Source organism: Bufo bufo, chromosome 1 (assembly GCF_905171765.1).
Source record: "Bufo bufo chromosome 1, aBufBuf1.1, whole genome shotgun sequence".
NCBI classification, from domain to species: Eukaryota; Metazoa; Chordata; class Amphibia; order Anura; family Bufonidae; genus Bufo; species Bufo bufo.
The window spans coordinates 719,812,931-719,838,640 of record NC_053389.1 but is presented as its reverse complement, the minus strand read 5'-3'; the positions used below and the strand labels follow the sequence as shown (position 1 = coordinate 719,838,640).

The 25,710-nt window shown below is 44.8% G+C and overlaps 1 protein-coding gene across 1 annotated transcript in view; it reads right to left on the bottom strand.

Annotated features, from left to right (window-relative positions):
- Nucleotides 1–25,710, bottom strand: part of MAP2K5 (mitogen-activated protein kinase kinase 5) — a 147,753-nt gene that overhangs the window by 69,942 nt on the left and 52,101 nt on the right. The window contains exons 9-11 of the mRNA XM_040414314.1: nucleotides 11,539–11,578; nucleotides 1,631–1,699; nucleotides 1,466–1,547 (exon numbers count right to left, since the gene is read on the bottom strand). Coding sequence (XP_040270248.1) covers nucleotides 1,466–1,547; nucleotides 1,631–1,699; nucleotides 11,539–11,578 — 191 coding nt within the window. The remainder of the gene's footprint in view (nucleotides 1–1,465; nucleotides 1,548–1,630; nucleotides 1,700–11,538; nucleotides 11,579–25,710) is intronic.

The window sequence follows — 25,710 nt, the reverse complement described above, 5'->3', positions numbered from 1 at the left end:
CGCTGGAGCAGACTGTCAGTACTGTAAAAGCACTGAATACTAGCCTAAAAGTGACAGCCCATATAGTCACTATATTAAGCAGGGTCAGCATAGCAGAGGTGAAAGGTTCCCTTTAAACTGCTTACAAAAATACCCACAGTTTCTCAAATAACAGTGCCAACCACTCACTGCCCCCACAACAGTGCCACTCTGACTGCTGGGCCGCAGACTGTGTGCCCTGCCTTTAAGGGACACAAAAGTGCCATTACTAGAGTGTCGATCCACCTTTCAGCTGAACGAGACATTGGAAGCAGATTAGGCTACTTTCACACTGGCGTTTTGGCTTTCCGTTTCTGAGATCCGTTCAGGGATCTCACAAGCGGTCCAAAACGGATCAGTTTTGCCCTAATGCATTCTGAATGGAAAAGGATCCGCTCAGAATGCATCAGTTTGCCTCCGATCAGTCTCAATTCTGCTCTGGAGGCGGACACCAAAACACTGCCTGCAGCATTTTACTGTCCGCTTGACGAAGCAGAGCCAAACGGATCCGTCCTGGCACACAATGTAAGTCAATGGGGACGGATCAGTTTTCTCTGGCACAATAGAAAACGGATACGTCCCCTATTGACTTTCAATGGTGTTCAAGACGGATCCGTCATGGCTATAGAAGACATAATACCACCGGATCCGTTCATGATGGATGCATGCGGTTGTATTATTGTAACGGAAGCGTTTTTGCAGATCTATAATGGATCCGCAAAAAAGGCCAGTGTGAAGGTAGCCTTAGGCTACTTTCACACTAGCATTTCTATTTTCCGGTATTGAGATCCGTCATAGGGTCTCAATACGGGGGGAAAAAAACGCTTCAGTTTTGTCCCCATTCATTGTCAATGGGGACAAAACGTAACTGAACAGAACGGAATGCACAAGAATGCATTCTGTTCCGTTTGGTTGCGTTCCCATACCGGAGAGCAAACCGCAGCAAGCTGCAGTTTTCTTTCAGTCATGGAATGTGGAGCAAGACGGATCCGTCATGACCCACAATGCAAGTCAATTGGGACGGATCCGTTTTCTCTGACAATAGAAAATGGATCCGTCCCCCATTGACATTTAATAGAGTTAATGACGGATCCGTCGTGGCAATGCTAAAGATAATACAACCGGATCCGTTCATAACAGATGCAGGCGGTTGTATTATCAGTAATGGAAGCGGTTTTTGCTGAACCCTTACCCTGTCTAGCAGCCACAGCATTTTAAATGGGGTCTATGGCAGCATGCCCCTGGCAACCGGTGGGCACAGGAACAGCAGATAGAACAGAGGAGGTAAAGGTTGTAGGCGGCTTTGCTCTGCCACGTTTTGTCATATTATACCTAATACAAATGGAGAAGGTCTGTCATTTTTATTGTATTACTAGTTCTGCTCCTCTGAATGCCCACAGTTCTAGGATGCTCATATATTGTCAAATTATTACTGATCCTTACTCACCATCCATAAATTCCGTACAGATAGAAATTCGATTCTCTGCAAAAAATGTCCCATAAAAGCCGATTATGTATGGAGAGTCGCACTGTAAAGAAAGACAGAGATGTCAGCCGGCTCCACGTTGTTTGTGACAACAATTCCCCAAACATAGACGCCACGCTCACGCACCTTGTACAGAATCTCCAGCTCTGACATAATCTGTCTCTGCAGCTCCACAGTAATGTCTAATGGGATGACCTACGGAGAAAAGACACAAAACACTTGTCACTGATTGATACTGCGCGTTCGGCCTGCCACAGATAGCAGCGGCAGGCTCCGTCTCCAGACCATGTCTGGTGCTCCCACACTGGCACAAGTGCACGGTTCCCCATGTGCTGATGACTGCAGTTGTCAAATATATTAAGTGAGAGCCTTGTGACAGCTTTAGCCCGCTGACACAAAACGTGCAAGCTTTAGACACATTCGGACACGGAGGTGACAGCTATTGTAGTGATATGTACAAGGCTTATTGTGTACTGTAATGTACCCAGGAGCACACGTGTGCGGCGGCTGCGCTGCCATCAGAAGCGATGCGGGTGCAGTGGAGCAAGGTAAGTACAACCTCTGTGAGGGGCCAGGGCATATGGGGGAGCATTATAGATCTTGGATAACCCCTTTACACCACTCTTGTGGTATAAAAGTCGTACATTATAGCGCATGCCATATGTGCACCATAATTTGCAACTTTTTAGTCTTCTCGCCACTTTTCTGAAATGGCATGAAAAAAAGAGTGGGGCGTAGCGGAAGGGACATAGACTTCGGTTTGTGCTGCAAGGCAGGGCAGAGATGTGCCTGATTTGTTAAGGGGCATCTGCCTCTTAATAAATTAGGCGCATCTCAAGCCTGTGCAGGGAGAACAAGACTGGTGTATGGATGCGTCAGTCTTGATAAATGTCCCCCAATGTCTTGTAGGGCTAGCTCATCAGTATGTAATGATACCTTTCACATAGTGATCCGTTGCTTTGTTCTAGAGAAAAAGTACTTTCCATCCATAGGCAAATGAGTAGTTAAGTGCACTGAGGGCGGGCCCAAGCCTTCTGTGCACTCTTGCTCCTCCTGCTTTCTCTGCCAGCCCCTCCATCTTTTTCATGATTGACAGGGTCAGGTTCCTGCCTAGTGTCACTTAAACCTTACTCATGGCCGCCGGCTGGGAACATAATCATCTGATGCTCTCAGCATTAGGCCTCTTGCACACAAATGTTTTTTTGTTTTTTCCGTTTCCGTTCAATGGTTCCGCAAAAACAACGGAATGTACTCATTATGCATTCTGTTTCCGCATTTCCATGCCGTTCAAAGATAGTACATGTCCAATTATTGCCAGCAAATCACGTTCCGTGGCTTCATTCAAGTCAATGGTTCCGCAAAAAAAACTGAATGCGTACGCATGTCTTCCGTATCCATTCCGTTTTTGCGAAACCATCTATTAAAAATGTTATGCCCAGCCCAATTATTTTATGTACTTACTGTTTAAACATTATTGCATGCTTCCGTTTCCGTTCCCCCAAAAAACGGATCACAAACGGCAAAACGGAACGGAAGCGGAACGGAAACACTATTGAAACAAAAAAACATGTACAAAGTCACAATCTTTCTAGCAGTCTTTTATATCTATGATAAATGGCAAATTTTATACACAGATCCAATTGGATCCGGAACTTTTGTTATTTCATGTAGGAGGGGAAAATACCCGTCCCAAAGTCAAAGATGCAATAATGTGATGTTACTGGCGGCCAAAAGGTGTCATTTAAAACACTGGCTTAGACCGGATACACCAGCTATGAAAGAAGTCATTCAACATTTGGTACATTGTTTGACTTTGGAACGTATAGAGGCTGAAAGGGTGTAGGTCCAAAAAGACAACTCCTTTTTTCAGGAAATGGAGACCATTTATAAATGCTTTCTTTACTGATCAGGAGATAGTAGAAACAATCTCCCCGTTTGCATATACGGAATGGTTTGCCAAACTGGGGCTTTCAGACCCATGGTATCAACTGTTTTCGAACCAGACAAATAACAAAAATTAGGAAACAAGTGTCTCAAAATAGGCTCATTTCACTCCTCAAGGAATTTTTAGATGCAAGACACAATTCGTGAGAAGATGTGTTATATTAACCCAATGATGTCAAATAAATAAGGAACCATGACTCTGAGATGATGTAGGGTTGGGTGGGGGGAAGGGAGGGTTCTATATCTTTATTGTTTGTAAAGATTTCATATACTTTTGTCAAAAGATGATATGATTGATGTCTATTATATGGAAAATACTAAATAAAAACATGTTTAAAAAAAAAAAAAAAAAAAAACGGATCAGTTTAAAACGGACCGCAAAACTATACGGTTGTGTGCAAGAGGCCTTAATTAATGTTAGGAGCTTCAAGTACTTATGCTCCTGGCTGGCGGTCGCAGATGCCCTCCTGTATAAAACTGTGTTGCCATCCTTAGGACGGTGATACAGTTGAATGCTGCAGCGGGGGCAACAGTTTTTTGTGCTGCACAGTGGCATTTAGCTCTGCTGGGGCGGTATTTTGCTGGCCCTGCCTACTTGTGTTGCCTGGCCTTCTGTCAAGTTGGACCCGCCTACAACATGCGCCCACTTTTAGTTTTTAGTTTTTTTCCAGGTCCACTTTAAGTTCCCCGTCCGCCCCTGCAGATCGCTAGGTGAAAGGTATCATTATATTCAGCTTAGCTAGCCCTACAAGACATTAAATGCAGTGACAAAAAGGCAAATTTACTATTTAGGTGAGCTAGGTGGAAATTTCTGTGACTGATGTGACATCATCCATACAGTTTGTCACCCTACTTGTCAAGAAACTGATATAAATGGGGAAAAAAAGGGTAAAACTCAAAGACTTGCTTTCCCCAATCCATTTTCATTCTAAAGGGAAAATGCTCCGTAATTATTCCCTTTCTTGATCTATTTATGGCCATGTATGAGTTACCACCTTTAGCTCACTGCATCGTCCGACACTCCTAATAGAAGTTAATGGATTATGTAGAAATTATTGTGCCCGTCATCAAATACAAAGTCCCTGTAATATACAAAAAAAAAAAGAGCCTACACGACCTGGCGGGGAGTAATGTAGCCTCTAAGTGTGAACCCTTCATTCCCTAGCGTGGGCTAGAGTTCCCTCTGGCACTGAGAGAGAGAATCTACACATTGTGCCTTGACGAGCATCTTATACAATGCACTCGTATATCTGTGCAGCCGTCAAAACAGACATATAAATTAAGATTTATATGTAGAAGGGGGAGGAATATAGATACGCGATATGTGAAGGCATAAATTAAATTTCAGAGCGCTGGCATCGAAAGGAATAGAATAAGACGCAACCTGTTTCAATCACAAGCTTGCTTTAGGGTTATTTATAAAGGCTCTGACTAATCCAGCTTGTAACTGTAATATAGAACTGCCAAGAGAAATTTAAAACACACTTCCCCAAATCAATAGTCATTTGCCAACTCCACTCACTTACATTTTTTTAGAGCAGGAAAAAACTTGGAAAAAAAAATAATTTGCTGCTACATCATAGCAATTTTACTCAATTAAAGTGTGAGAGGCATTTAACCTGTGTCAGGTGCTGCCAAGGGAGGAAGATGCCCCAGGGACAGGTCAAAATGCTGTGTAAGTACAGGAGGGGGGCTCAGCGGAAATAGTCTGGCTTGATTTTTTTGAGGAGCAGGAAAAGAACACAATAGGTGCTCTGAGTGTGGCTATAGTTCTTGTGATGGATCAGAACCAAAGTTGGGTCACATACAAATAGCTGAGATCCCCACATACTGATAGAACGCGTGTCCAAAGTTCCCCTGCTGCACCTCACCTGCATGGCTGCGGTAATGGAGTCAGGTGAGGACAGGGAAGATTGCTGGTGAGAAAATGCCCAGTGGGCTGCCTAAGCCCTGCTCCTGGGGTGGTACCTATGTATTAGGCTGGTGGCCACAGGTGCCCTTCTGAATTTAACTGTATTGCTGTCCTCAGAAGTTGTCATGGGAGTCTGGGCTAAATGGAAAAGATAAAATATGAAAACCTCTACATCACAGGAGACGTCGCTGGATGTAAGAAGTATGTAGCGCTGTATTCTCCTATTTGGCGCTGGCCAGCACAGAGGGGCAGCCTCTGGCAGTATTTTGCACTGTGGTATTTCGTTCTGTTGTGGTGATATTTTGTGCAGCACTATGGTATTGCTGGTCAGCCTATTATGCTTCTCCCCCTCAACAAGCCGGGACTACTTTAAGTTCTCAGTCCGCCCCTGGAGGGAGTAGTGGTCAAACATGTGCGCTAGTACTTTATTTTACTCAGAAAGATCCAAGCTAAACCCAAGGGTTGTCTGGAGGCATGGGATACAACCGGTTCCCTCCGGTTCTCCAGATCCAGTTGTTAAAATTACAGCCGGATCGGAGAACTGTGTTACCGGCGGAATGGCGATCCGGTGAGGCGGGATATGAGCTCTTACATTGTGGAAGCGCTCATTTCCCTACATTCATCTGTATCACCGTCCTCAGGATGAACACTGCAGCAGGGCAAGGGAGAGGCGTCTCCCTTCCCTGTTCCTCTGATAGGCTGCAGACACTAGTTAGGAAGAGGCCTGCATCGCATCGCTGACAGCGTGGAGGTAAGTGTTTTTTTTATTTTTCTTTTCTGTGGCGCGCTGGGGGCATTGTTGGCACATGGGGGACACTATGGGGGTATCTACAGGGGGCATGGCTGGTCAAGGGGGACACTATGGGGGTATCTACTGGGGGCATTGCTGGCGTATGGGGGACACTATGTGAGCATTTACTGGGGCATTGCTGGCACATGGGGGACACTATGGGGGCATCTACTGGCACATGGGGGACACTATGGGGGCATCTACGAGGGGCATTGCTGGCACATGGGGACACTATGGGGGCATCTACTGGGGAAATTGCTGGCACATGGGGACACTATGGGGGGCAGCTACTGGGGGCATTACTGGCACATCATAGGGGGCAGCTACTGGGGGCATTACTGGCACATTATGGGGGACACTATGGGGTCATCTTATTCTGGCACATTATGGGGACACTATGGGGGCATCTACTGGCACATCCTTGGGGATACTATGGGGGGCATCTACTGGGGACATTGCTGGCACATGGGGGACACTATGAGGGCATCTATGAGGGGCTTTGCTGGCACATGGGGACACTATGGGGGCATCTACTGGGGAAATTGCTTGCACATGGGGACACTATGGGGGGCAGCTACTGGGGGCATTACTGGCACATCATGGGGGACACTATGGCGGTCTGGTCTCAAAGGAGAAGATGAAGAAAGAGAAGGTCTGCATCAGAGGAGAAGTTACTTGATGTAAGAGGTATGTGGTGCTGTATTCTGGGTAGCACTGATTATAATATGTATGCAAATATGTATTTAGGGCTAGGTACAAATGTGTATAAAATGTATATGTGTAGGTAAATCTACTGTAAGTGTAGCCTAGGTGTCATTTATATACTGTAGGGGGTATATTGTATATGTGATTATGTGAGTGTAGTGTCTATATAGTCTGTTTATGTATGCATACCTCCCAACGATCCCAGATCTGGCATAACTACTGTGTGGGGAGCACAATGGAGCTTGAAGTCAAGGGGGCAGCGGCCTCCTTGCTTCAAGTCAAGCAATGCCAGTCTCTTACCCGTCCCCTCCTGACTATGATTTACATATTTACCATTCCTTGGGATCGTTCCAGTCTGGCGCCTGCACGGTGCGCCGCTTGTGACTGCACGATCCCGTCTCGGGCTCCCGCAGTCAGTCGGGCATAATTTTGTAACTGCGCATGTGGCGGCTTGATTTGGCGCGCGTGTCGGCAATAATCAGCGTGCGCGCTCGTGACGGCGAGTTATGTTCACAGCGCGAGACGGCCGGCGCATGTGCAGTTACAAAATGATGCACAAATTATGCACAAATTATGCCCGGCTGACTGGATCGTGCAGTCACAAGCTGCGCACCGCGCAGGTGCCAGACTGGCATGATCCCAAGGAATGGTAAATATGTAAATCATAGTCAGGAGGGGACGGGTAAGAGACGGCCATTGCTTGACTTGAAGCAAGGAGGCCGCTGCCCCATTGACTTCCAGCTCACTGCAAACAGAGCGCTCAGGGAGATTAAAAAAGCGTTTTCTACAAGTAGGGATTGACGAATTTCTGGCTCACAAACATGATAAAGGTAATGCTGGAGTTTTATATCACTTTTGGAGGTGACCGGTTCCCTTTAAGGAACCATAATAGGGCCTTACGCATGAAGCCTTAGTTGACAGATGTTCCATTCGTAGTCTAGAAAAGCTAGGAGGCGAGGCTTTCCATCACATGTACTATGTAATGCAGCCTAAAAGTTGATGTGTTAAAAGGGTATTGCCACATTAGACACTTATGGAAATTCCACTCGATGTCTGATAGATAGTGGGACCTGTACCTATGTAGATAAAGGGGGTCACCGGACCAACTTGCAGAGGCGGCCATCTGCTTCCAAATCCAGGAGGAGAATGGATGGACAAGAGGCTCCATACGTGCTTGGCTCCATCCATTTCTACGTCTATGGTAGTTCTGCTTGGGACATGTCTGTTCTGCACATAGGACCAGGTCCCAAAGGTGGGATACACACCTATCGAACACTTGCGGTATGACCTGTGGATATACTTCGAATGTCCAAAGTGGGGATACACCTTTAAGCTACATTTTTTAGCAGTGGTGATCGGCTGCTTTTTCAGTCCACCACTCCAAGAGGTCAGGCTATGAACCGTCACATACCATGCGGACTCTTAGGCACGGGTGATTAATTTTCTGCTGCTCTGTTTAAATTAGCTGGAAACTCTTCAAATATACAATTCTAAATAAAGCAATCTATCAACGTCTGTCAGAGGAGACCTTGTACACAAACTGCGCCAGAGAAAAACCGAGCAAACATCCCAGGTCAAATTAGGCTGATGTTCAGTTTTAATTCACTTAATCACCGGCGACATAATTGTCTTCTTCAGTAAGTAAACCACTGCAGGGCATAAGATAGCATTACATGTCCACGTCAAAAGGGTTATCTGCCGCCTCGTTGTTTATACGCCGGAGGGGCGAGGAATAGAGCTAGATGTTACATCTATGCACAGTTGAGCCAGCAAATGTGCAAGCAATTATTAAAAACGAAGGAATTAGGTGTTCACGAGATCAGATGACTTTCCCAGTTTAGCACTGAAACATGCTGTACCACAGAAGAATAGACTACCCATCTATCAGAAATGGCCACCATATAATGACCTCTCCATCCTGTTCATATTTAAAGGGGTTTTCCAGGCTCCCGATATTGATGACCTATCCTCAGTATAGGTCATAAAAGGGGTTTTCCTACCATTTATATTGATGACCTATCGTCAGGATAGGTCATCAATATCTGATCAGTGGCGGTCCAACACCCAGCACCCCCGACGACCAGCTGTTTGAAGAGGAGGTGGTGCCCGTCATTTCCTGTGGAGCAGTGTAATTACAAGTACTCACTCCATTCAAGTGACAGGCAGTGTAATGCACAGGAAGCATCGCTCGCATGCGCTGTAAAGAACAGAAGGCAGCGCCGCCGCCTCTTCAAACAGTCTCAAACCCCCGCCGTTCAGATATTGATGACCTATGCTGATAATAGGTCATCACTATAAATGGCAGGACAACCCTCTTTAATATCTGATCAGTGAGAGCCTAACACACCGCACCGCCACCGATTCTTGTTTCCTGAAGCCTTTGGCAATGGAACTAGCACTGTGAATGGAGCAGGAAGCACAACTCAAAGTTAGTGGTCGTGCTGGGTAGCGCAACTCACTCATTCACAGTGATAGTACCAGCGCTGGAGACTGCAGGGAACAGCTTAATGGTGGTGGTGGTGGTGGTGGTGGTGGTGGGGAAGGGTGTTAGACCCTCACCAATTGTATATTCATGACCTATCCTGAGAATGGGTCATCAATGGTCAGGAGCCTGGAAAACCCCTTTAAAGGGGTTGGCCAGTTTCCTATGTTGATGACCTATTCTCAAGATAGGTCATCAATATAGGAAACCAGCCAACCACTTTAAGTATGAATATAATCCCATATAAATAAAAAATAAATAAAAATCTCCCCACTAGGCAAACGGAGCAAATGCCATAATATAGCATCTGGGTGCCTTTGATACATTCACTGGTGAAGCATTATCAACCATCTAACAGCTGAGATACTAATTTATTTTTCCCTTTTTTCTATTAACCTTATTAAATTACCCCTTAGGCTTTTCTCATATTATGCTTTGACTATACATATTTAGACATGTTTTTGTACCAAAAAAGTTTCCTAATCGATTAAAGGGGGAGAGTGCCTCGGCCCTCCCTATTAGCGGCATATTGCTAAGATGTTTAATCAATGGGGGTCAATCATCACCCATTTGGCCACCTGGAAAAAGTCTAGTGGAGCCAAAAGGAGTAGCACAACACTTTCCTAGCACCGCTGTCACTTCATTCCAGCGATCAGTGGGTATCACAGCAGGCGAGCCTTTTTGGCTCATCTTACTATGGCTCTAATGTGACAACCCCTTCCGAAGCATCTGTTTGAATCCTGCAAAAGTGCATCTTTCAGTGGAAGCATGGTGTGATCGGAGCTTATAAACTATTACATTTTTCTATGGCTTACTTCTTAGAAAATAATGCAATACAATAAATATATAAGAATAACCCACCCAAGTTTGGAATGTGGTGATTTGTTGAGACCCACCCGGAACCCTCTATAAACTGACAATATCTCATTTAGTCCTCTTGTGTCGGGCAACCTAAGCTCCGATATGGTGACCAGAGGAGTGAAAACTCAAGGGGCACTCTTGATTCATGGGGTATTTTTGATGAATGACACAAATTGTTATTATGAGCTTCCACCTATATGCCCATTGTTTTCTAAAACCAAATAAGCTATATGGGGGGGGAAATAAAAAAAATTACTGGAAAAAATAGTTGTTAATATTTACCCATTTACATTTGCGGACGTGCTGGTTATATCCATACTAGACAGACATTCTGAATCAGAGGTACCCACCCTTGCCTATTCTGAGAGGTACATTCAGCACTCAGAGATGGTTGTGACACACATTAAATGTACCCATCATGCCCATGTCCTATTCTTGGAAATGTGCATGGTGCTTGCCTCGAATCAGACAACTGTCTGCCCAGTGCTGCAGCAACGTCAGATTGGGCAGAAGTGAGAGGCGCTGGACATCCCCTGTAACGGGGTTGTCCCACCTGTGACTCTTATGGAATTTATCCACAGTGGGCTCGGCTATTTTAACAAGTGAATATAGAGAGCAGTGCACACAAAGCCACCTCTCCATTCCCGGTCCACCTGTCAGACTTTTATAGCATATCCGATGGATATGTCATAAGCTCCCCCGATAGAAGTACCCCTGGATCTCTGTTCTCCGTCAGGTGAGACGCCATGTTTCTGCTTATGCTTTTTAAACACAAGTGCAGCTCTTCACCTCCTCACCAAACCTGCCCTTTTCTATATGCTCGTGACCTGCTTCGAGCTAGCATTTACTCAGCCTTACTAGACCACCACAAATTTTTAGGTCTAGGAGACATCCCACGAGCCAAGCGGCCACGAGTTAGAGACCCAAGCTATGGATAGTATTGTATTAATTTTCACATTATTAAGAAATGGCACTTATTGCTTTATGCAATATGTAACTCTCCCCAGTCTTAGTTATGGGTTAGCGGCCCAGAGACTGCATGCAGCCTACATTTGCCTTATGAGGGGCCCTAGGCACAGCTACCTTTCCAGGATGATCCGGCAAAATAGAAGAGCTACTCTACTTTCGCCCAATAGGTGTTATGCATGTTCTGTGTTCTCCACATATGGTTTTTGAAAAAATGCGTAAGGTTAAATTCACACGGGATGGAAAGGCCGCAGATTTTATCTGATCTTATCCATATGCTGCAGTCATTTTCTGCATGGAAACTGAACCCTTTAGAGCTGCTAAATTATCAAATTCAAGGGCACAGGGTAAACATTGGCATTGGATTTTCTTACCTTCACTGCCAGGATCTTTCCACTGTGTACATGGTATGCCCTGTAACAGAAAAAAACATTAGTTTTGGTTGCAGATAGAGAAGGGGTTGTTTTTGGTAGTTTACACACTACAACTGGACAGTTATTTTCTTGAACAAGGTTTTTTTTCTCTAATGTGCATGCCTTTATTCTTATTATGGCTGGCATTCTGGGGTTAGATATAGTTAGTGCTCAGTGGTAGGGAAAAAGTCCATGGAAGTAGAACGAGAAAACCATGCCACCGTGTTTCAATGCGATCCGATAATCACAGTATGAACACATCAATTCTAACTACCTACCCTTTTCTCCTCCCAGACCTTGGTCCGAATAACATTAGGGTGGAGGGTCCTGTTTCTGTAGATAGGCGATCTGTCCATTCTTTTCAACCCCTCCAATATTATCCAAGCATGGATCTTTGCCAAGACCAAGGTCTGGGAGGACTGAAACCTAGGCAGATAGAACTGATGCAGTATATAGTATTACCTGCTTCAAGGCGTTCATGCTGTGATTATCAGATAGTGCAGTGGTTACTTTTAGGGCATCCGCCGGTACTAGACATACAATACCAAAAAACTTTTGAGGCAGATTTTCCTGCAGGAAGTGGATTCGAATGGAGCTAGAAGTATAAAGGGAGGACTTCATAATTCTCCTTTCAGCTGGATCCATTTCTGGCTTCGGTTGGTTTTTCAGACTCAAAACCTCCTCTAAAGTTCTCTGTGTGAACATACCCCAAGACAACCACATGCCTTATGCCTTATTACAGCAGCTGGATTTCAGGACTCCTCTCTATACACCAGAAAGGAGAGCTGTTCTAGCACATTGGAGCCATGCTGGTATTACATGTATGGGACAATCGGAATGGCTGCCATGAACTACTATATTTCATAAGATGCTCACATAATCAGCACCCACAGTGTCCACATCAAATGCCCAAATAAGACTGCCATCCACTGTAAAAATAATACTGCCAGACAATCCCAAAATAGTGGAGGGATTAATCGAGTCCTTTTTGGTTTAGGGCTGTGATGGCTAACCTCCGGCACTCCAGCTGTGGTAAGACTACAACTCCCAAGATGCACACTTGCTTGGCTGTTCTCAGAACTCCACAGAAATGAATGGAGCATGCTGGGAGTCGTAGTTTCACACCAGCAGGAGTGCCGGAGGTTAGCCATCACTGGTCTAGGGCAATGATGTGGTGAATGCAAAATGTCCTAGTGGTTCAGGTTAGTGAAGGTTTACATGCTTCACTCTCAGGTTGCTCCAGGACGTCTATGCCTCACCATTTAAGAAGAGTGACCTTGAAATTTGCCATGCTGTAAAGCTTGCCCTGTGAGCTAGAGTTAGTTCAAAGCAGACAACTTCTTTAAAGGGGTTGCTCAACAATAAGAGAAATGTCTGATTGTGAGCGAGGGAACCACTGTAGGACCCCCTTCTCGATGGCCTCAAGGTGTATTAGTGCAGTGAGGAGGAATGGGACCCCAGTTTAAGTGATTGGTGGGTGGCCCAGTGGTGGGGCCCCCAGCAATCAGACATTTATCACTTATCCTGTAGATAGGTGAAGAATGTCCTTTGTGAGACAACCCCTTTAAGGAAACAGACTGATAGTAACATCAACTAATGTGCTGCTTGTGTTTCTCCAGTGCCATGAAGGTGTGTTCATGATGAGACGAAATGAAATGACTCTACGGTTGTTGGGTTTAAATATCCTATAGTCTTCTGCAAATCACTCCATGCATGAAATCTGCTTAATGAAGACATACTATTGCTCAAACTATACTATGCGTCCTTCCTTGTGCAGTAGAATATGGCAAGTCTATCATATGAGCATCCTAAAATACCTTTGTGTCTCAGCCCCCCCACCAAGCCCACTATCTCCCTGTCTTATTAAGACTTTCAAAAAAACAAACAAAAAAAAAAACCCCTGAAGCTGTACATTACAGTACCAAATAGTATATCTAAATGAGACCATAAAATCTCAGTTCCTCTCTCATAAAAAGCTGTGTAATGAAGGTTTCAATTTCTTTAAAATATGAGCCACTTTTCCTCACTTCCACTTAGCGTCTAACTCTTCAAAGAGAAGGGTCTGGTCAATAATTCCAGTAAGATCTCCGAGAATTATGAAGCTGGGGGTTCAACGCACAAATGAACTTCAAGTGCTGGTTGTCAAAGTCAGAAAAGAACACACAGGGGAAAGTTCCCGTTCCAAAAAAAGCCAGGTCTCCTGCCAGAAGTTTGAAGGGGTTCCTTGCTTTGGACACCCCCCTTTTTCCTTTCTGCCTTCCAAAAGCCATAACTTTTTTCATCTTCTGTTCACACAACCATATGCGGGTTTATTTTTGAATGACAACTGGTATATGTTAATGGCACAATTTAATTTATCATAGTTTATATAGGAAAACATCAAAAAAAATCTTTGTTGGGCGAAATTGAAAAAATTGCAATTCCACCATGTTTTTTGAGGAGTTTTGTTTTATGAAATGACATCGCAACTAGTGTTGAGCGAACTTGTGTTTTAAGTTCGGCGTCTAAAGTTCGAGTTCAGGTTATCGAAGTATCCCGTTATGGATTCTAAATTCCGTTATGGTCCGTGGTAGCGGAATCCATAACGGGATACTTCGGTAACCCGAACCCGAACTTTAGACGCCGAACTTAAAACACAAGTTCGCTCAACACTAATCGCAACCTTATTCTGTAGGTCAGTAGAATTGTGCCGATACCAAATTTATATACGGCCCCGATTCCCAAAAAGTTGGGATGCTGTTTTAGCACGCACATGACTAGGCTTGATCGAATCGAGTTTCAGATCATAAATCTATTTGTTCAAAAACTTGAAATACTGTTTCTGTACAGAATTAAAATGTATTGGCTCTGTACAGGAAGAAAGTCTTGGCGAAGTTGTGTGAGAATTCGGTAAATGACTTTGGCATTCCTATCTGCTTATTTAAAAACATTTTAAGATAGGAATCGGAAGTGGGCTTTGGTAACGAGGTACCAGCCAGTACCAAACCCAACCTCAGATTTCTATTTTAAAATGTCTTAAATAAGCAACTAGGAGTGCTGAAGTAATTCCCCGAAGTCTCGCTTTCCTCCTTGGAGCCAATTACATTTTAATGCTGTACGGAAACAGCATTTCAAACAAGTTTTTGAATGAATGGACTTAGGATCTATGATCCAAAGCTCCGTTCGCTGAAGCCTACACATGACCATATGTATTTAGCAAAACAGACAAGAATAGGACATGTTCTTTTTTTGATGGGACAGACATGCAGATATACAAATAAGGGCGGTATACGTGTGCTCTGCGCATTTTTGTGGCCCATTGAAATGCATGGGTCCAAACCGCCTAAAATGTGGATCGGATAAGAAAAAATTATATGGTATATACACAAAGGGAAATATGTAGGTTTATAAATCACGTTTAAATGAAACTGTTGAAAACGGCAGCAAAAATCTAGCTATTAAGTCCGAAAATTGCGGATCTGCAAAATACCCATGCGTCAGTGTGCCGTCTGCATTTTTTATTTGCGCACCCATAGTCTTCAATGGTTCTGTGGTCCACATTTTGCAGACATAGTCTATCTTTTTGCGGGATGGACATACGAATACGGAAAGCACACAGACAACCTGTTTACTTTCCGCATCCGTATGTACGTATCGCAAAAAGTTAGAACATGTCCTATACTTGGCCGCAAAATACAGACCACGGACTCACTGAAGTCACTGGGCCTGCCAAAAATGCGGATGCAACAAAGACTGCATCCGTATTTTGCGGAGCACAAAACGGATCCGGTCGTGTGCATGGGTCCTTACAGGGCATACTTGCAGCAAATTTTAAAAGACCTGCAGACATTTTCAGCAGTAAATGGTATTTAAAAAAGCAACTCATTTGTATCATACCTTTTTTTTGTAAATTTTCAAATGTTGTGCCATTGTATGACCTAGCCCAGGGATGCTCAACCTGTGGCCCTCCAGCTGTTGAAAGTACAACTCCCAGCCTGCCCTAATAGCTGTAGGCTGTCCAGGCATGCTGGGAGTTGTAGTTTTGCAACAGCTGGAGGGCCGCAGGTTGGGCATCCCTGACCTAACTTAACACTGTAGAGCAGTGATGGCCAGTTCACATTGTTTGCCCGCGATCATATGTGGGCTGCCATCTTTTTTCACAAGTCCGGCGAGGCACAGGTAAGCCCTTACCTGTGCGCGAGCCGCTCTGAAAACAAGTGCGGTCAGCGGGAGTAGGCAGTTCCGAGAACAGCCACCGGGGGCCTTCATCGGGCTGCTCTCAGAACTGCCTGCTCCCGGTGACCGCATTTGTTTTCAGACTGGCTCGCGGCACAGGTACAGGTAAGGGCTTACCTGTGCCTCGCCGGACTTGTGAAAAAAGATGGCAGCCCGCATGTGTTCGCGGGCGACCAATGCGAACTGGCCATCACTGCTGTAGAGTATCACGGATTCTCCACTTGTTTTAAATTAACATATCCATATCGTTGAGGCTCACTCAATCTTGATTTTTTTTTTTATATATAAGATCTATAGGACTAGGACCTAAAGAGACGACGGACTGGGGGCATCTGAAATAAATCATTAACACGTCTTGGACCCAACTCTGTGCCAACTTAATTAGCTCATCATGAAACCGGACTCTGGCTTTTAGAGATGCCTCTACAGTTTCCCAAGCAATTAAAAAAGGGAGGCTTAATGATTTAATTATGGTGTGCGCCGATTCACCCGTGGAGGCCCGGGTTACATTTCTTGTGCACGATACACGCCTGGTTTGGTTTACAGATCACTGACAGTACCAATTTAACATTTAATTATGGGGATGATTTGGGTCACAATGGGAGAGCGCAGGTGGGTGGTGGGCACATGTCACAGGGAATGAAAGGGAATGTGCAGTCTTTAGTTGGAGGTCTCAATTGCCTCAACTTACCCCAAACACACAAACTGTAAAGTGATTAAAGCAGCCTGAATAGGGGATCTGGTTACACTGTAACACACACCTTCCACGCACCTCTGTCTTACTTAACAGCCAGTCCTTTAAATGAGTCTGTAACAGATGCAGTAATTACTTGTCCGTCTGCACCATTTGCATACTTCTAACTGGGCAAAGGGACTGTTAACCCTTTGCCGTGTGCTTCCTACCATCCTAGAAAGAGTATGGGTTCAGCTAGGCGGCAATTTTAGGAGCAACATGTGTTGCGTGCCCAAGTATTGCAGGGCAGCCATAGAAATGAATGGGGTTGCAGCACGACTCGCACTTTTGCCAAGACCCCAGAATCGCAAAAAATCCAGCAGTGTTAGATTTTTTGAGACTCTAAGGTCGTGGTAAACGTGCGAGTTGCACTGTGACCCCATTTAATTTTTATAGCTGCAATATTTAGGCGCTCGACAGGTAATGTGCCCAAAATCGCTGTGTAGCTGAACCCTTGCTCAAGGTGTCAAAAGTATTGGGAGCCTAAATCATGGGGTTGGTCAAGATCTCTGGAGAACGGAACCATCAAAACATTCATGGGTCTATTCTAAACAGGAGACATCACCCTTGTGTGAATAGAGCCTAAAGACATCAAAATCTTAAAAGCACATTTGTTCTATTAGTTCACCTTTTCAACAACGCCAACATGAACACTAGCATGTGAGATGTTGTGTAGTTCCAATGTAATGCCAAACCCCAATTCTAGTCATACAAGGCACTGCTGAAAGTACCATACATAAGAGACGAGCCTCAATCACTTCTTTCAGGCTTACAATTTGGCTCATAAAAGGTTCCGTTTCGACAGAGTACTGGTTTGCCGGTGTTGTGATCCAGCATAATCCCCTCAATGTCCGTCTCACTTCACAAAGACTACACTCACTTCAAGTGCTCCATTAAAGAAAAATTAGACACAGAAAATACACACACAATCATTGATTGCTGGCTAGAGATGAGCGAATTTCAGGTTATGAAATTTGTTCACGCCTCGTTTGGTGGTAAAAGGTGAATTGCGTTATGGATTCCGTTACCACGGACCATAACGCAATTCTATGGCGGAATGCATAATGGAATGCTTTTAGAGGCATTTCGTTATTCATTCCGTCATAATAGAAGTCTATGGGCTGCAAAACGGATCCGTCCCGTTTCTGTAGCAAGAGAGGACTCCCCTGCATAACGGAAACAAGACGGATCCGTTTTTCAGCCCATAGACTTCTATTATGACGGAATGAATAACGGAATGCCTCTAAAAGGCAATTCCGTCATAGAATTGCGTTATGGTCCGTGGTAACGGAATCCAGAACGCAGTTCTGCTTTTACCACCAAACGAAGCGTGAACGAATTTCAAAATATGAAATTCGCTCATCTCTATTGCTGGCAGCAGAGGCTGTTTAGACGCCATGATCTGCTGCCGGCAAACGATGATTTAGGTGTCCGCACCCACAATCCCATTACCACTCAACAAGGGGACTATCCTATATAGATAGATCTCCAGCCAACATCTCAAGACATCTCCAATTATATCAAGTCCACACTTCGAGACTAACACTACTGTAGCTAGGAGGTTATTATTTAATTCGGACCTTTCCACCACTAACTACATTAAAAGAGTTAGAGCTCGGCAGGGCTTTCCATCGTTAGATGTGCCTTCATAGCCCCTTGGGACTTTACTTGGGCAAACCTTTTAAATGGGACTTTTTATTTTGCGTGACGCTTAAGTATGCAAAAAAAAACAAAAAACACAACAGCTCAGAATGCCTTTTCATTTAAGAATCAGCCCGTTTCTAATTAAACTGGTGTCGGTAACTGGTTGCCTAAGTTTTAATCAGTTTCAATCACCTATTGATCTGCATACAAAAGCTAAGCAAAAATCATCTGAGTAAGAGATGGTTTGGGAATAGCTTGAGCGGAGAACAGACCTAGCAGCCTTGGGAAATAAGTCCTGTTTTAAGCATCCGATAAAGAAGCTGTTCAGCACTGCAGACCAAGACCTGGCGCAGAATGACTTTAACTAACCAGCAGAAATTTATCATCTTCAGCCAAAATCAATGTTCTGATCAATCCCCCCCCCCAAACACTGCTGTCTGCAGGGACTAGCTGGCAATTTAGGGAAATTACACCATGTAAATGCTTGTGCTTTTAATTGAACCGTTTCATCAAGACGCCTTCCTCGGGCCGGCCCTCCATCTATCTGCCCCGTACCAGGCTGTTTGTCTTGTGTTATGCAGCCAGCGTGGGGCAGCAGGCGCCGACATAGATGAAGCTCAGACCTGCAGCAAGCCAACGCAGACAAACTAACAGCAGGACAAGAGGGTTAGACAAGTCTACAAATGATAAAAGGGCACTCATTCTCCGTAAATGTATCTGGAGAGACGGGGGGGGGGGGGTATAATAGCAGATGCTTTTCACTCCTCCCTTTCAAAAATTATAATGATAAGGAATACAGCGGTCAGCATTTCCCCGCACTGAAATGGCTGATAACAGGGAACAATAGACTGTATTCAACAATACATAGGAATAATACAGAATTTAAAGGGGTTATCCGACACTAACAAATGTCGCCGCCTGACATTGGCTAAACCCCCCCCCCCCCAAACTGGTCGTTTTCATCCGGGCACTGGGAGAAGCAGCTGCGGCGGTGCGGGGACCCAGGTCAGTAGAATCTGTGTGGGGGGCCCAGCGTATGGAGGGGCATTTGTTAATGTCGGATAACCCCTTTAAAGGGGTATTCCAAGTAGAGCTCATGCACACAACTGTAGCCTGTATTGGGGTCCACATTTTGCGGAATGGAACGTCCGGCCCATAATGGAACAGTCCTATCCTTGTCCTTAATGCGGACAATAATAGAACATGATCTATATTTTTGCAGGTGCCACGGAACGGACTGTGTGCTGTCCACAATTTTTGTGGCCCCACTGAAGTGAATTGGACCGCATCCGACACAAAATTAGGATCGGATGTGGACCAAAAATACGTTTGTGTACATGAGCCCTTAGAAGAAGTTATCTCCTATGCATAGAATAAGGGATAACTATTAGATGAGTGGGGGTTTAATCCCAGGCAGTGAAAACCTATTCACGCCTGGCCCTCTAGTCTCACGGGAGCGTTATCACGTCTAGTATGGCAGGTACCAGAGCAAAAGGAAACCGGGTGCCCTAACACAAGGGAGAGGGGGGAGTGGTGACCCCTAACTCACCTAGATGGGTTGCTCCCCCGTACACTGATCACGTGCCTCGTCCCTGACTTACCCTGGAAGAAGCCCTAGGCAGTGAGTAGGACGGTGGGAGCGCTAGTCCTCCCCACTGACACCTAGGGTAACAACAGGGAGTGGACAAACGTCACAAACACCACATATAACCCCGAAGGGAGACAACAAACCGGAGAGCCAACCGCACTGGTTGCAACTGCTCCAGCATCTCCACAGCAACACCACCCGAGGTCAGAATAGATAACCTGAAAGGAAGGTCTATATCTGGCAACAAGGGAAGTAAAAAGAGAGAGACTAAATAGTGGCTGGGAGTGGCAGACCCAGAACAGCTGAAAGGAAAACTACAGATACCTAGATAGGACAAAAAGGCTAGTAAACCAAAACAGGAAAACCTGGACCGGAATCCATTCCCACAACTAGGTCATGGAGCGATCCCTTGAAATCGGGCGAGTAGCCACCCACTGCAACCTTCTGACCCCAGGCACCACAGGGTCAGGGATAGGTCGTGACCCCCTTGTGACAAGCCCGTTCTGCATATGCGCAGTTAAGGGATGGAGAATGTGCTCCTGCGGCCTGTCTGTCATAGTGGTGGTGGGGTTGTGGCATAACAGACAGGGAGCTGAGCTGCTGGGTGCAATGAGGTTCAATGGCACCGCCCTCTTTGCACCTAGGGAGTAATTTGCATATTATAAAAAATACATTTTTTTTCCCTACAGATTGCCGGCATTTCGCCTACTGGTATGTGAGTGATGACAGATGCCCTTTAAAGATCTATGTGAATGCAGATTAACACTTTGCATGCTGCTCCGTATTAGTGAAGTGATATACCTACCACCGTGTTAGGTATAAACCATCTATAACAAACAAAAGCGGACAGAAAGGAGGATGCGTTTCATAAGTGCATCGCGGCACAAGCGCTTAATTAGGCCGTGAAATGGCGGCACAGAACCAGAGCTGTCTGTTCCTGAAGCGAGAACAGGATGGATGAGGCACACTGACAGTTGTTTGAGGCTTAATTGGTTTTGTAAGAAAGTTAAATTCAAATAAACGTGCGAGCTCCTCATTTACTGCCAGGAATAAAGACATACAGACTTGTTAAAGGTGATGGGAAAAGTTTTTATGACTTTAAACGAGCTCTTCCTCTGGAGGTTTTCCGCTCTGTGATTTCTAATATATATCAGCCTTTTTCCTCTTCAAACATTTTTTATTTTTTTTTGCTAAATCAATTAGCTATAGTTTATTGCTTTGTCGCCTACATTGTGTATCCTTCACTTTACAAAGCGGAGGGAAATATTATAAAATGTACATGCCAGTGAGCCAGAGGATGGCATAAGGCAGTCCCTGGCTGCTGCAACTATAAAAGGGATTTACTATAGAAAAAAAAACTAGGATTTCTGCAGTAGTTACTCAAGACTTTACATTATTTTCTTGATTTAGGTTCTGTTCATATGTTCTAAAGTGGACCTGTCACCTCTCCTGACGTCCGTTTTAGCAATGACTTATATCTCTCTTTTAATAATTCTGGATCTTGGATCATCTATTGAATGAATTACTAGCAGTCTGCAATGAAGGTCCAGATGGGTGTTACCAGTTGGGGGGTGTCCCTACAAAGTCTGATACTATTTAGTCATTAATTCATAACTTCTAGCAGGAATAATAAAGGAATGGCACAACATAGAGTCATAAGACTAGATTCGCCAACATTGTTATTACATGGGGAATGCAAGTAGTTACTAAAACAGACGTGTCAGGAGCGGTCATCTTTAAAAGGGGTATTTCCAGGTTACAAAGAGATGACATATCTCTAAGATATGAATAGGGTGTGCTGCAGTACCCTGCATAGCAGGGGGTCGGGGAAACTTAAAGGGGTTTTCCGGGCTTTTAATATTGATGTCCTCAGGTCATCAATATTGTAATCGGACCCGCGCTTATATCAGATCAGCGCGGGTCAGACACCCCCACCGATCAGCTGTATGAGGAGATGGTGCGCGCAGTGTGCATGTGCCGTCTCCCGTCTGTCTTCCTGCCGCTGAGAGAGGGGAGACAGCAAGTGCACAAATTATATTTTCTAAACCAACAGACCACAATTTACCCATTAGTCGTCGGTGTGGGACAGTATCGAACACCTTTGAAAAGTCCAAAAACACCACATCCACAGCCGCCCCTCTGTCCAGGCCTCTACTCACCTCCTCATAAAAACGGACAACTTCTGTTCTTAGTAAAACCATGTTGGCTATCACTTATTATATTACTGACAGCTACATAATCCTGTATGTAGAAGGCCCTCAAACATCTTTCCCACTATGGATGTTAAGCTTACTGGTCTATAATTTCCTGGTGAAGACCCAACACCCTTTTTGAAAATGGGCACCACATTCGCCTTGTGCCAGTCCCTTGGTACAATGCCTGTCATTAAAGAATCTGTATATATTATGAACAGAGGCAAAGCAATAACTGAACTGAGCAAAAAGAAAATCCAAGGTCCAGATGACCTATGCGTTTCACTTAAATAACTGAACTGAACTCTAGGGTGTAATCCATCTGGACCTAGGTCACTTTTTTAGCATATTAAGGACCATATCTAAAGTCAGCCAGGTGAGTGTGTTATTGGAGGTACTTACACCAGTGGCACCACCCTCTGCCTTCTCTTGATCCCCAGTGACCAACACCCCATTACCATCATTTAGATTTTAAAAGATTGCTGAACAAGTAATTACAGTGCGGTCTCCCAGTTTCTACTAAGAGCTATGTGAGACAGGCCATTTAAAGGGGTTCTCTGATTTTAATATATATTCTTCATTTAGGGTGGTTTCAAAAACACCACTTTTTTTTTTGTTGGTGCTTTTTTGGGAGAAAAAAAAACCCTGCAGCCAGATGTTACATGTTGGACAATAGGAAATTATAATGAACTTTTTCTAGTGGTGCTCTAAGGGTACTTTCACACTTGCGGCAAAAGATTCCGGCAGGCAGTTCCGTCGCCGGATCCGTCAAAACATATGCAAACTGACGGCATTTGTCAGACGGATCAGGATCCTGATCTATCTGACAAATGCATTGAAATGCCGGATCCGTCCTCCAGAAAAACAGATCCGGCATTTATTTTTTTCACTTTTTTTTTTAGGTCTGAGCATGTGCAGACCGCAAAAACGGATCCGTTTAGCCGGAACACTCGGGGCCGGATCCGGCATTAATGCAGGTCAATGGGAAAAAATGCTGGCTAGTGTTCCGGAATTTTGGACTGAGATAAAACCGTAGCATGCTGCGGTATTATCTACGTCCTGAAAAGGCAAAAAGACTGAACTGAAGACATCCTGATGCATCCTGAACGGATTGCTCTCCATTCAGAATGCATGGGGTTGAAACTGATCAGTTCCTTTCCGGTATTGAGCCCCTAGGACGGAACTCAGCGCCGGAAAAGAATAACAATAGTGTGAAAGTACCCCAAGATAGTTTACTGGCCGTTTTTTTTATTTTTTTTATCGCAGTTTGTTCTGGGTGTGACGTTCTTTTCAGGCGGTTTTCCATAGGCTTCTTTAGAGGAAGAAAAAATTTATAAAAAAAATTATAGAAAGTTGTATGACTAGCAAGTGACACACGCCTGAATTTCATAACATTTTTAGAAGCCAAAAAAGACTTAAAGTGTGGAAAAATGTGTGATGTTTTTTTAACTGTTAAAAATGCTGTAAAAACAATATTTGCAGTATATTTTATTAATTAATTTTATTGTTTTACACGTCCACGGAATTTGTATCTTTCTATAGAGCTTTTCACTACTGAGCATGCAGAATCCGTAGACTGTAGCCATGCATGTGGTGTACGGATTCTGTGTTCTACAACATGCGCTGTACTGGCTGGCGCACACACTGGTGTTTCTGCCTGAGCTTGCTCCGCTGCAGGATACTCTGCTGTGCCAGGCTTTTAGAGGAGCGAGGACAGGCAGAAGCAGCGATGTGCTATGCAAACCTCATGTGTGTGAATGTAATGATGATATATGGAAGTGATTACAATATTAGAGAGAGAGGATACGTTTATTGGGGAAAACTGTACAAACTGAAAGGAGGCTCTAGTGCCACCTCTAGCCTGGATACAGGATGAGATACGTTTGGGCATGGAGGTATACAGATTCCGTATGGTATCCTGCAGGACATTTTCCCACAGATGTTGCAGCTAGGTCTATAGATCCTGCCCAGTCAGAGGTTGCGGAAGCTGGCATCCCTCAACTGGTGATAAATCTGGAAGTGTTACAATCTGGTGGAGATATTTCTGGGAAACCCGTGCCGTGTGTGGGAAGCCCTGCCATAAAATTTCCATATGAGTAAGTTATTTATTTTGTAACAGTTTAAAAAAAAACTTTAACTACACTTAAAGGTGTGTTCCAGTTGCAGCACTTGCTCCACACACTGGCACAGTTAGTACGACAGGCAGCTAACACACCCGTCTAGCACAGCCTTTACAGTTCCACATTGGTTCTGTGCAATATCGTGCTGCACACCTAGGCTCCTGTAAACTTAATGGTAAATTCTATAACTACTCTAGGGCTGCAGCTAACGATTATTTGAATAATCGGTTAGTTGTCAATAATTAAATCGATTAATCGGGAAAAAACAACTAAATTGCAAAACAAAGAGGTTTATAAGATTTTACTTGAAAAAATATGTTCAAAGGCCATATTAAAACAAATTGTGGATGGCGCTGTTATGGGGATCTGTGGATGGCGTTGTTATGGGAGGGGGATCTGTGGATGGCGCTGTTATGGGGAGGGGGATCTGTGGGTGGCACTGTTATGGTGAGGGGGATCTGTGGGTGGCACTGTTATGGGAGGGGGATCTGTGGGTGGCACTGTTATGGGGAGGGGGATCTGTGGGTGGCACTGTTATGGGGAGGGGGATCTGTGGGTGGCACTGTTATGGGGAGGGGGATCTGTGCACTGTTATGGGGAGGGGGATCTGTGGATGGCACTGTTATGGGGAGGGGGATCTGTGGATGGCACTACTATGGGGAGGGGGATCTGTGCACTGTTATGGGGAGGGGGGGGTTCTGTGGATGAGACTATATAGCATTTTATGCTATATGTGTCATCCACAGATCCCCTCCCCATAACAGTGCACAGATCCCCTTCCCAATAACAATGTACAGATCCCCCTCCCATAACAGTACAACCCACAGATCCCCCTCCCATAACAGTGCCATACATAGATCCCCCTCCACATAACAGCCCCGGCCCCGCTGCTCACAGCAGACTATTCCGGCAGTAACTCTTACTCAGCGTCAGCGCATCCTTATTACCTTACAATGAAGCTCAGGTAACAGGCAGAGAGGGCAGCGGCGTAAGGTCACTCACTCACCCACTTTATGAATGAAGGAGGCGGAGCGGGCGCGCCCCGTGAGTAAGTGACGTTACGCCGCCGTCCGCTCTGCCTGTTACTGGAGCTTCATTGTAAGGTAAAATAAAGATGCAGTGATTTAAAGTAAACCGCCCACCCGCATAGCAACGAAATAGCGATTATTCGATAACTGGATTAGTTGACAACGAATCCAGTTATCGAATATTATCGATAAAGTCGATTGATCGTTGCAGCCCTAAACTGCTCAGAGTGAAAGTACTTTAAAGGGGTTGTCCGACATTTTGATACTGATGGCCTAAGGATAGGTCAACAATTTGTGATCAGCAGGGGTCCTGCCAATCACCTGCTGCTCACCATGCACATTGGATAGTGGCAGCGCTTGGTATTGCAGCTCGCTGCTCCTAGACCATGTGACTGATGAATGTGACCTCACTGGCCTAGGAAGAGGGTGTGAAGCTCACCACGGCACCCCGGCCTCTTCAAACAGCTGATCAGCAGGGGTGTGGGAGTAGATACTGATGACCTATCCTGAGGATAGACCATCAAAATCAAAATCTGGGACCCCTCTGTTAACATAGAGTGTGTGTAATGATTAAACCAGAACTTCTAAGCCTCTACAGATTGTCCATGATTGT